Source organism: Grus americana, chromosome 1 (assembly GCF_028858705.1).
Source record: "Grus americana isolate bGruAme1 chromosome 1, bGruAme1.mat, whole genome shotgun sequence".
NCBI lineage: Eukaryota > Metazoa > Chordata > Aves > Gruiformes > Gruidae > Grus > Grus americana.
Window position 1 is genome coordinate 146,685,639 of NC_072852.1, and position 12,285 is coordinate 146,697,923.

Sequence of the window (12,285 nt, forward strand, 5' to 3'; positions counted from 1 at the left end):
GTCCCTCTCCTGTACTTGGCCTCCTTTGTTCAGGTTGTACAAGGAGAGTACAAGGTTGATCAGCATTTAGGTCTTTTCTCTGTAGGTCGGTCTTACATGTCACAGTGGTCAGTCCTCTTATATCAGTGTTTTTGTCTGAAATAGTTTGTCTCTTATACTTTCTACTGAGAAGCCCCACCGTATCTTTTGATCTCTCACTGCAGTGCTAATATTAATCTCCTTTCTTTGGGCTACTGATCAGAATACAGTGTATAAATTTCATACTTGACAAATTGAAGCTTGTTCAGTAAAGTACAAGGTGAAGTTTAATTGTACTTACTTGAGTGGCAGGATTTCTTTAACCAAGGGAAACCGACATGGAAGGTACTAAAGAATATGCATTTTTCTTAATATTTTAAAAATATTGATTATTTGTTTTGTCCTGAATATAAGAGACAGACTGAAGGATTCCTGCAAGTATGTGACATTACTGTCATTTCATTTCCTTCCAATAAAGATAAAGTTGGTCTTAATTCTGTCCTCATAGTCAGTACAGAGTATCAGAGTTTAGGACTCCTTACTTGATAATTTAAAACAAAATTTGGAGAACTGTTGAAATGTTTTGTGTTGTTAGACGTGATTATTCTTTAGAAAGTTAACAGTTGATAACAGTTGTGTATTTTTTCTTTAAAATATTAAGAATAAGAATTTTTTTCAAAGAGTAAGATTTTGTAAGTTTATAGTCAGTCCTAAACTTATTACTAAGTTCACAGCAGTAATTCAAGTTACTTTTTCTTTCTAGTTAAATAAATTTATGGGCTTTTTTATGAAGGCTGTATTTCTCCCTGCCTTTTCAAAAAGCACTGATTCTGTGAACATGAGCATAGTATTTAAAACAGTCAAGTATGCCTACAGTCATTACCATTTACATATGTTGATTGCTTACAATAATTGCCTAAATTGTTTCCCCATAATCAGTTATTTAATGGCTTCAGGCCTGTAATGTTTGGGGGGGGTGGAATTGGCGATTTTTCTTGAAATTTGTTGGGTTGAAAAGCCAGGTTATAATTGATGCATTATTCATCTCTCAATTTTTTGGCTAATTGAATGTTGGAGGGATCACATAGGTGACAGGGCACTGCACGCCTTCTTAAGAAGGACAGATAGAAACCAGGGGATGAAACCAGTTGGTCTGTGGAATGACGTTATCTCTGTAGAGTCCTGGAGTTAATAACCTGAAGAGGAAGGGGCAGTCATGAAGGGTGCTTGTCTGATAGGACTGTAGCAGAGTAATTTGTCTGTGAGACAAGATTAAGAGATACATGCTAACCGTGTTCTTGACACCCTCTCTCTAGCTGTCTTTCTGCATTGCTCCCTAAAGCCAGGACAACTCTTCTGTTCTCAGGTTCGCCCTTCCTGAGGAAGTGCCGTGCCTGACTTTGTCAGCACATGATGTTCCTGGAGGCACAGTGGATCTAGAGTATGTGGTGGGGAGGGAGGTCCCTTGGATGAAGCCAGTATGGTCCAAGGGAGTTAACAGTCTGCACCCCAGCAACTGGGTGCCCCCCAATAACAGTCTGCGCTCCACCGCACTGGAAAGAATGAGTCTTGGAAAACGCAAGCTCCGTGCGCGCGTGCGTTTGCAGACGTACATTCGCTGGGGCGTCAGTGGCCGAGGCGAGCAAAAGGTGTTACAGCACTGCTGGAACAGAGGGCTCGACTCCAGCCCTGGGTGGAGCGTTTGGCAGTTGGGTGTGCAGGCCACTTCAAAAGAGTCTGTGTGGGCAGTGCTGTTACTGGAGGCTTGTCTTCTCTAGCACTGCTCCTCTTGCTCTAACTAAACAGAAGCAGGAAACCAACACGCAGGGTTTGAAACTGAAACTCTCAGAAAGCAGTATTTAACTTCACAAAGATGTCCTTCCATAACCCACACTTTTTTTTAACAGTTTTTGGTCTGCTGGTCATCTTATTTCCACAGTGTAGTATAATTGTTGCAGGTGTATAAGTCTCTTTATGCTCCTGTCTGTGAAGGCATATACTGAAAGGTTTTTTGCTGTTAGTACTAAAAACACTGGTCCCTGGTTTTTTCCTATCCAAAAGACAAACATAGATTTTTCCTCTAGCTTCCATGCACATTAATACTTTCATTGGCATTTTTTGGGTTAAGAAAACAGCTTATGAACATTTTGGCACTTATGAATGCCTCCTAGTTCTGTTAAAATAAGCTGTTGTAAATTTCCACTTATTAAAACTGGCCATCTGGAGCAATATGAGACGACTTTGTAGAAATAATATAAAAGTTGTCGTGTCTCAAACAGAAACCATTCAGAAACACATCATTTCATACTGATATTTTCAGACAGGTATGAAACCCTCATATGTATTTCTAAATTTTAGGTAAACTTAAAGCAAAAATGATGCGTTTATGCAGATATTTTTAACTTCTGGCAAGTTTTTGAAACTTGAATGAAAAATCTTTGCTCTGAAGAATTAGATATGCTTCAGATTTTTCTAAAATCCCTTAAATGTTTAAGCATTTGATTTTCTGTCACAAAACTTTCCTTTCTGTAGCATTTCTCTGTATTTAGTTTAAGATATTTGGAAAATGCAAATTAGACGCTGTTATATAGGAACTTTTGAACCAGTGCATTCAATCCCTTGTTTTATATGTGGTTTAGACATTCAAAAGTTACTTTACAACCCAGAATGCAGCCCAGTGCACCTTTGCCTAAATATCTAGAAAGGTAGAGGCTCTTCAATTACAAATGCAAAGTACTTATTATCTGGCTTTTTATTAGTTAAAGAACAATTGAAAAGTCTAAAGGCGTTCTTTTTTCTTTAAGTATTACAAAAGTAAGTCAGTGAATACTAGTTGTTTTTTTTAATGGAAAAATGTGGTCATGAAATTGTTGGACTTTGGGGAAGGAAGATGATGTCTATTTTAGGTGCCTCTCCCCCTCACTGAAGTAGCAAGTGTTGCTTGAGGAGGTTATACAAGTCCCACTGTGTGGGAAGTTACCCGTAAGTTAAGGATATGCCTGTGATATGTCCATGAAATATTTACAACTGCAACTGCACGCGTCCAGTTTCGTACTCGGATGTGCAACAACAGTGTGAGTCTTTGCAAACATATATGCAAGGCAGTCACTTCGGCCTTAGCTGTGCTAGAAGTTGGGTATCTGCTAATGTACAGTTGATTAGTCATTGAGTTTATAAGGGACCAGTTAGGCTTCCCTAGATCCCTGTATAGGAACTTAAAGGGAGCTGCAGTCTTCGCTGTTATAGTATGAGCTAAGAATAGAAAGGGGTTTTGTGTTACCTTGCTTGATGAACCAGTTTTAATGCCTCAGGCTAAGAACTTAAGTTTTCCACATACTAAATGAGCAGGGGAATGTAGAAAGAGGTCAAGTTTTCACCTCTGGAGACCTGAGAAGGTATGCTGCATTTTTTTTCCTGAATAATATAGAAATGTGGGCTGTTGGCATTGGACAGTGACAATAATCCCTCAAGTACCCCAATGAGAATGTGGTATGGAAAATCTTACTGTTCTGTAATACCTAAGACATTGGCTTAGTGAGAACTGTATTCTCTGTAAGTGCTTTCATGGTTGGACCTCGGTAAGGGTAGCTCTTGTGGAAGGCATAGTAAATGCAGTTCTGCCTTCTTAGGTCTGTATGCTCACTTTAAGTATCCACTTTTTACTTAAATAATTTATCTGAGGCCATGTCAAAAGTCTGCAGAATAACTGCCAAGGAGAGGTAGGGGGAAGTTCTAGTACTGTTGTACACTGTACTGTTTGCTTCCCTAGTTGATGTAAAAATAATAAAAATTCCAACGTTCAGTCAAACCTTCTGTCTCTAGTAGAATTTCACAGAACTTGAGTCAGTGAGTGTATAGCCATGAGTCAAAATGAAAATGTTTGTACAAACAGCATTATTGTAGACATGGCACAATTTGAGAAGTAATTGGTAGTTAAAAATTGGAAGCAAAAAAACAGAAGTTAACCGTTAGAGACAAATCTAGGCTTAGCTTTGTCTCCTGGCATCACAGATATGACCTGATTAAAGTGGAGTGTTGTTTAATATGATAAAATGTGTTGTTAATATTTCAACATATAAACACTGATATAACTTCATTCGAACTAGATGTTGCGTAAGCTAGGCAGGTGTGTGTGCCTCTTTAAGGCTATCAATTTCTCCAGTTTGAAAACCTAAGTTCTCTCTTCTTGGGGAATTGGTCAGCTTTTCACCCTATATTTAATCTGAATAACAACTCCAGCTGCTTTAGGTAAATAAATACACACATGCCTTCTAATATATATATGCTTAGAACAGCTGTGAGAAATAATCCATGTAACATTCATAGGTGTATTACATAGGTCAGACAACACCAAAATTATGGCAAAAACCTTGTGATCTACATGTAAACTGCAATGGAGAAATAAGATGGAAGGAAAATGCAATGAGGAAGGACAAAGTTAAAATGATAGTGTGTATATGAAATAACTGTCATTTAGTATTCACTGTGGAAAAGATGGTCAGTGAGAGAGAGAGAGAGAGAAAAATTAAAGGAACAGTAAGTTTCAACTTGAGTATGAAAAAACTTTCATGAAGGCATTGAAGTGATGCATAGGAGAGACTACAAGAGGAGTAAATAAGGAGCATGTTGGTGAGACAGGTGGCTGTAGCTCAGGTGTAATAATTCAATATTTACAAAGAAAGGCTTTCACGTGATATACTTACCTGCTTACAAATGACAGTATTTCACACTTTAAATCTGAAGGTCTGGAATGACTGAAAGTCAAGAATGATCAAAGCATGAAATCTTGGCATTCACAAGTAGATGTCTGTGAAATCATGTACTGCTCTAAGCTGTATTTAAAAAAAACAAAACCTGTTGGTTTTTTAAACTTCTGTACTAAAAGCTGAAGTATGAAAGGCAAGATCAAAAAAAACTTAAGATTTTATATGTATGTGGAGGGAGGCAGGTTTTCCTAGGTCCACATGGAAAAATTGGAGAGGCTAGAACTCTTTCCTTGGATCAGAATACTGCTATTGCCTGCTTATACAGTAGTGGTTTTGATGGTATTGCTGGTGCTGCTTTTTTTTTTCTTTATTTTTTATGGTCTTACACCTCTATCTTGAGGTGCCAGGAAAACCTTTCTCTTCAAATTTTTTTGTCTTGGAACTCACTGGGGCATTTGGAATGTCAGGTAGACATTGAGGTAATGGTTTTCTTTGTAAGAAATATTTTCTTCTAGGATTGTGAGATCTTGAAGGGTGAAAGGGAAGGAGCAAAAGTCTTATAGCTGAATAATATACACCTCGATAGTTACTTTCAGAACTGAAGCAGCTGCATTGAAACTCTGATATTTAACCAGCCAGTATTAATAGCTAGGTGCAGCAAGTGCTAAGTAGTACCAGCGGGTCTAGCACTTCAGTTCTCAAGTACATGTTCCGTGCAGAATCTGTGCATGCATCAGCATCTGAAAAGGCAACTTTAATATCACAATTTCTGATGAAAATCTTGCTTCCCGTGTTCTAACCTTTATAGTACTGTATCACTAAAGTTAGGTAAAAAGCCTGCATGTTACACCTAATAAAAATGTTTGAAATGTTGCATAGTTGATATTCTTTATTAATAACTTGTTTTCTTAAATGAAGTGAAAGTTTGGGGGTTTCTTTCCAATGTGGTGAAGTATGGTGCTCTTGGTGCTGCATGCAGCTTTCTGGCACTTTCTTTACCATTCGTGTGTGTGTATATATAGTACTGAGCACTTTGACTTGTATAGTGATATGGTTGTAGTTCTTCAAAATATATACTTGCTATGTGTAATTGCAGGAGAAAGGGGAGGATTTGGCAAATAGTTTTTTTTTTTTTAAAGAACCATATACCTTATTAAGCTGAGGAGAGATACATAATCAGCCTTGAGCTCATCGTGGTTTTGTCATCAGCTTAACCAAGGAATATTTTTCATGCGGATTTAAATAGACTAAATATCAGATAATTTAGTCATCTAGAGTCTTGTTTTTAAAAAAAAAAGTTTACTTTTTTAAAGGATTTATATCCTATTGGTGTAGTATTGATAGTACTACTAAATAAATACCTGGATCATTTGTATTTTGCGCCTCTTCCCTCTGTCAGTGGCAAGCATGCCTCAGTACTATACATCAGACTCAATCACCAGTATAAGATCCAGTTCTGTTTCACTTGCAGCCTTGCTTTGCATCTAAATTGCTCTTTTTCAGTGACAGTTGAGATTGTTCAGAACTGAACAAGATTGTTTCCACTGTAACACTAGAATGTAAAGCTAAAAACTGTTTATAAACAGGATTTACCTTTCACTTACGTAGGACCCACAAATTAAATTGTGTTAAGTATAGTTGCATTTGTCAAGATGAGAATCCTGCGTTTAAAAAATCTCCTGATGTGTCCTCTCTGATACAGAAATCTTGTGTTTCAGTGCCTGACTAATCTCTGCCTTGCTGATGCTTTTGAATGAGCTTTGTATGTGAAAGCTCTACTAATCCTTGTACTTACTGTTTGAATGTTTGCTACAGGAAGCGAGCAGCTGCAAAGCATCTAATAGAGCGCTACTACCACCAGTTAACTGAGGGCTGTGGAAATGAAGCCTGCACGAATGAATTTTGTGCTTCCTGTCCAACTTTTCTCCGTATGGATAACAATGCAGCAGCCATTAAGGCCCTCGAGCTTTATAAGATTAATGCAAAACTCTGTGATCCTCATCCCTCCAAGAAAGGAACGAGCTCAGCTTACCTAGAAAACAATTCCAAAGGTGCCCATAACAATTCCTGCACTGACAGAAAAATGAACAAGAAGGAAATGCAAGGCCCAAGAGATGACTTTAAAGGTAAGATGTTAATTTTAGAATTTTCTTAAAATAAAACACATTGAATATGCATGAATATAACTCTACAGAATTCACTGTGGTGGTATTCTGCTGACTGTGGTGGTGTTCTACTGACTTATTAAGTAAAATACAATATTTGGCAATGAAATATTTTACTATGGATTCTGAAAAGTGGCTAGATTAATGCTGAACACTGATTCCAAATCAGGATCTTTACTATATCTCTGTTAAAATCCATATGCATTTGTTGCCTTCTGAGATTACTGGTTTTGCAAATATGGAGAGATTTTTTTAAGGTGCTGTTATATGATTGTTTTAGGTTTTGCTAGTTTCATAACTCTTCTGTAGTTAATGAGTTATAAAAGTTATACTGTAACTAATTCCAGATTCTGTGTTAAGAAATGTAACAAATGAACAAAAAATGATAGTGGGTGATAGGCAATACATCTACGGAGGTAAAAAAAAGTTTAAGCAAAGCGATTTCTAAGACAGTGAATGAAAATGAAATACTGCTCTGTGTGTTTTTTCTGACTTCTGTTTAGCTTTTCAAACTCTCTAGAATAGCAAATACATTTTACAAGAATAATTTTAGTTGTTGTCAAAATCTGTGGTGCAAACAGAAATCACAAGCTAAATGAAATTGAAGCCATTAACCTTTGAACAGATGTTTTTTAAGTATTGTTGCAGTAAGTGGTATAAATGTAGAAGTTCAGATTCATTCATCTTAGCTAAAGAATCATAGAGTCACAGAATGGTTTGGGTTGGAAGGGACCTCGAAGACCATCTAGTTCCAACCCCCCCTGCCGTGGGCAGGGACACCCTCCACTAGACCAGGTTGCACAAAGCCCCATCCAACCTGGCCTTGAACACTTCCAGGGAGGGGAAAGAAGATGAAACTGTTTACAGCAAAAGGCCTGCAGAATCAGCAATAAAACATACACTGTGTTATAAGGGACCTAAGATGTTCCAGTCAATACCTGCATCACTCTGTTCTTTATGTGATACAAGGATAAACTTGTCCCCAAATTATTTATGATCTGAGTAAGCAAACAGGGAAACAGTAGGGAGGGGAAGGGAGAACCAGTGTGGCGTTGAACAGACAAGGGGCATATGAGGTCTCTTTTGTGATTTGTCTCTTAGTTTTGCATGTTTTTAATGGAGGTGTGCACATACGGGATTTTCCTCCTTCTCCCTGACCCTACTGTCCTCTCTCCCCAAGATAGGTTGAGAAGATTCTTAGATGCCTATCTCCAGAGACAGTCTGTTGTCTAAAGCAATGACTATTCTGTCTTCTGACTTCATCTGTTGCAGCATCACGAGTATTGACCTGTCTTTATAGCTGTATGGACAGAGCGCATTAATGCCTTCTTAAAGCCCATCTGAGACTCTTAGTTATCTTTGGAGTTGGATGATGTCTAAGGAATCTAGTGCTCTGAAATTTTTTAAGATCCGTCTGCAGCAACAGTTACTGGGAAACTGCAGTTAAGTTTAAGAAAGCCAAGGAAAAGGATGTGCAGCTTGATTTTATGCTTGATATAGAATTGAAAGTTCTAAATAAATTGAAAGAAATGTTCTTCATATAGAATTATTTAAATTACTTTTCTGTACTGCTAAGCTCTAAGACTATTACCTTTGGGGAAAAATGTATCTGGAGGCCATTGTCAGCATCTTAGTAATATCTTAAATGGCAGTCCAAAAAGAGGAAGGAAATAGAGAAATTGAAAATACCTAAGAAGCATGGGTTACAAATGATGTCACATGGAGAGAGCCGTTTCAAAATCAGTGTTATAATTACCTGGGAAGCTATTTTCAACTTTGATCATCAAAACATTGAATTGGGAACAGAGGTCAGTGGACAGGCAGTGAGCACACAATCATAACAAAGCTTCTGTAAGAGATAATGAAAAGATAATAAATAAATTTGCTAATTGGGGAATGTGTTGCTGGCAATATGTAGATCACATACAGTCTTTTTCACAGTTAAGGATCACTGCTAAAGCTTGACTTCATGTGCAGATTTGTCATGGAGTATTATTGAGAACAAGATCTGAGAGGAGATATGTTTACTTGACTGGATCACTTAGTTGCCATAGAAAGGGTGAGAGGAGAAGGCATGTAAAAGCTCACATATTCAGACACGAGTCAGCTAAAATTGACTTGAGTTAGAAGAAAGCTTCACTTACATTTCTCTCCAGCTGTTCTCACTGCTGTAAAGTAAAAATGGAGCAGACCCTTATGGCAGCTCAGTTAGAGGATGGTCACAGGGTATGACTTAAAACTGTTACAAAACTGCTGATGGTAGTACTAAATATTTTAACTGGAAGTAGCACGTGGTTAGTTCCTTAAACACTAAAACCTTTAAAAGAATGACTGGGTAATTCCTGTTATAAGTATGGAAATCTGAAATGTGTCATATTGTTAAATGTTCAATTTTTTTCCTGGTAATTTTCATGTTCTGACTAACCTCTGCAATCCAGAGTCAGTGAATTTGAGGCGGTGGTCCTCCTTTTGAGTAGCTATGGCATGGAACAGTGTCTGTATCAGCAGTTAATTTTTTTTTTAGGCAAGTTTGCTTCTTGAACATGCACTGCAGCAGGTAAAAATAGTAGATGTTGCACTAAGCTTGAATCCTTCCATAATATTTTTCAACGCTCTTGTTTTGTTTTTTTTAAACAGGATGGATTTTAGTTTTGAAGCTTTTTCTTCAGATTGGTTGGAAGTCAATCTCAGTAGCATGACTAAGCTTAATCTTTCCTGTGTTGTATATGCTCTAAGAATGGCTTGGGGTTCTGCGAAAATCAATAGGTTGTCTGTCTTTGCATCATTTAGTTTGTATTTTTAATTTAATGACTACTTGGAATGAATGCTAGTGTAGGCAATCACATTTAAAAATACTTTAACGTATTTATTAAAATGGTACACTTCCCTCTGCAGGAAGAGGTAGTTGATCTAGTGTGGTTGGTGAGTACAGTGCTGTGATGTGTGCTTAGATCTCTAGAGATGCTATTAAACAGATTCATTTTTGATTCTAAATTGTTTCAGTTCAGAAGAATCTTCTTAAACATCTTTCCAGGGTCTGATCATGTGGTAATCCTACTCTAAATCATCACCTGATATAAAAGGACCTGTGGGTTCTATTTGAGAAGTAGCATAGAAAAGGGAAGGAGAAATCATTATTTATAGCTTTCTAAAGAGAAAGGAAGATTTCAAATAACAAATGGGCCACCAAATTACTTATTTCGTAACAGGAATTTGGTGGGGACAGGGAACAGAGAGGTCTTTGGGGCCCATGCAGATCATGTGTGTAAACCAGCTTGTTCATCTGAATTGCATGTTTGATGAGTATACTCAAGTTGTTTATCTTGGTAAAGGTCTAATGTACAAAGAAATAACCCACATTCCCAAATGCGTGTGTAATTTAGAAGGCAGCATAAATATCCGAGCATGTATTGCGGGTGTTTTGGGAGGATTTTCAGGCATTGGTTTAGTATAAAAACAGTTGCAGAAAGCATTAAAAATAGAAATGAGAAATCTTATATTTCTGTTAATATACACCAAAATAAAATATTGAATCTTTTCTCTAAGATCTTTTTTTAAGGGAGAAAGAGTGTGTGAGGTCCATATGCATGTGCTATGTTTGAAAAAAAGAGGTTGATACAGTGTAGTTTGTGTATGGTTTAATGACTCACACGTTAACTGTGCAGATTTACCAGAATACTGTATTGTCACAGTCTTATTCGTTAAGTTTTCTAAAGTTTAAACTTGTTACTGATTGTATTGTTTAAACAAGAGCAACCAAAACAATACTGTTAACTACCAAAAGTAGTTAATTGGCTGCAGAACAGTTTTACCGTTGTGTTCTCTGATCTGCATCCATGAATAAAATAGTTTACAAAATCATAGTGAATGAAATCATTCTTCATGCTAATGAAATTATAAACTATCTGTCTTGAATTTATCCAGCACTGACACTGTTTTTTTGTGTTGATGATGATATGATACACAGATTTCTTGACTGGAGCAAATTAGAAGTATTTTGTTGTTTTAATTTTTACCTTAATATAACTAATACTTTATCTCTTTATAGATGTGACTTTTCTAACAGAAGACAAGATATATGAAATTCTTGAACTATGTCGAGAGAAAGAGGATTATTCCCCTTTAATCCGGGTGATTGGGAGAGTATTTTCTAGTGCTGAAGCATTGGTACAGAGTTTCCGAAAGGCCAAGCAGCACACAAAGGAGGAGCTCAAGTCCCTTCAAGGAAAGGATGAAGACAAAGATGAAGATGAAAAGGAAAAAGCTGCCTGCTCGGCTGCTGCTATGGAAGAAGATTCAGGCGCATCGTCATCTTCATCGTCAAGAATAGGTGATAACACACAAGGAGATAATAACCTCCAAAAACTAGGCCCGGATGAAGTGTCTGTAGATATTGAAGCAGTCAGACGGGTCTATGATAGATTACTTTCTAATGAAAAAATAGAAACTGCCTTTTTAAATGCACTTGTGTACTTGTCACCTAATGTGGAATGTGACTTGACTTACCATAATGTGTATTCTCGGGATCCTAACTATCTGAATTTGTTTATTATCGTTATGGAGAATGGCAATCTTCATAGCCCAGAATATCTGGAAATGGCTCTACCATTGTTTTGCAAAGCAATGAGCAAACTACCCCTTGCAGCTCAAGCAAAACTGGTCAGATTGTGGTCTAAGTACAGGGCAGACCAAATTCGGAGAATGATGGAAACGTTTCAGCAGCTTATTACTTACAAAGTCATAAGCAACGAGTTCAATAGTCGTAACCTAGTGAATGATGATGATGCTGTTGTTGCTGCTTCAAAGTGCTTGAAAATGGTTTACTATGCAAATGTAGTAGGAGGGGATGTGGATACAGATCATAATGAAGAGGAAGATGAAGAACCCATCCCAGAATCAAGTGAACTAACTCTTCAAGAGCTGTTGGGTGAGGAAAGAAGAAATAAAAAAGGTCCTCGAGTGGACCCATTGGAAACTGAACTTGGTGTTAAAACTATAGATTGCAGAAAACCACTTATCCCTTTTGAAGAATTTATTAATGAACCACTGAATGATGTTCTAGAAATGGATAAGGACTACACTTTCTTCAAAGTAGAAACAGAAAATAAATTCTCTTTTATGACCTGTCCCTTCATATTGAATGCTGTTACCAAGAACCTGGGATTGTATTATGACAATAGAATCCGGATGTACAGTGAAAGACGCATAACCGTGCTCTACAGCTTAGTTCAAGGACAGCAGCTCAACCCGTATTTGCGACTTAAAGTGAGACGTGATCACATCATAGATGATGCGCTCGTCCGGGTAAGTCATGCAGCAACATGAATCTTAGGTGTGCTGGTTTTGACTAGTGCAAACTACGTGGGCTTTGACTAACTGAAAAGGACTGTGTGTGA

At 37.4% G+C, this 12,285-nt stretch overlaps 1 protein-coding gene across 6 annotated transcripts in view; it reads left to right on the forward strand.

Annotated features, from left to right (window-relative positions):
* The window catches only part of UBE3A (ubiquitin protein ligase E3A), a 54,696-nt gene that overhangs the window by 24,316 nt on the left and 18,095 nt on the right, over nucleotides 1–12,285 (forward strand). For all 6 annotated transcript variants that reach the window (XM_054849525.1, XM_054849534.1, XM_054849497.1 and 3 more), the window contains 2 exons: nucleotides 6,540–6,850; nucleotides 10,938–12,193. In XM_054849525.1, the coding sequence (XP_054705500.1) occupies nucleotides 6,540–6,850; nucleotides 10,938–12,193 (1,567 nt within the window). The remainder of the gene's footprint in view (nucleotides 1–6,539; nucleotides 6,851–10,937; nucleotides 12,194–12,285) is intronic.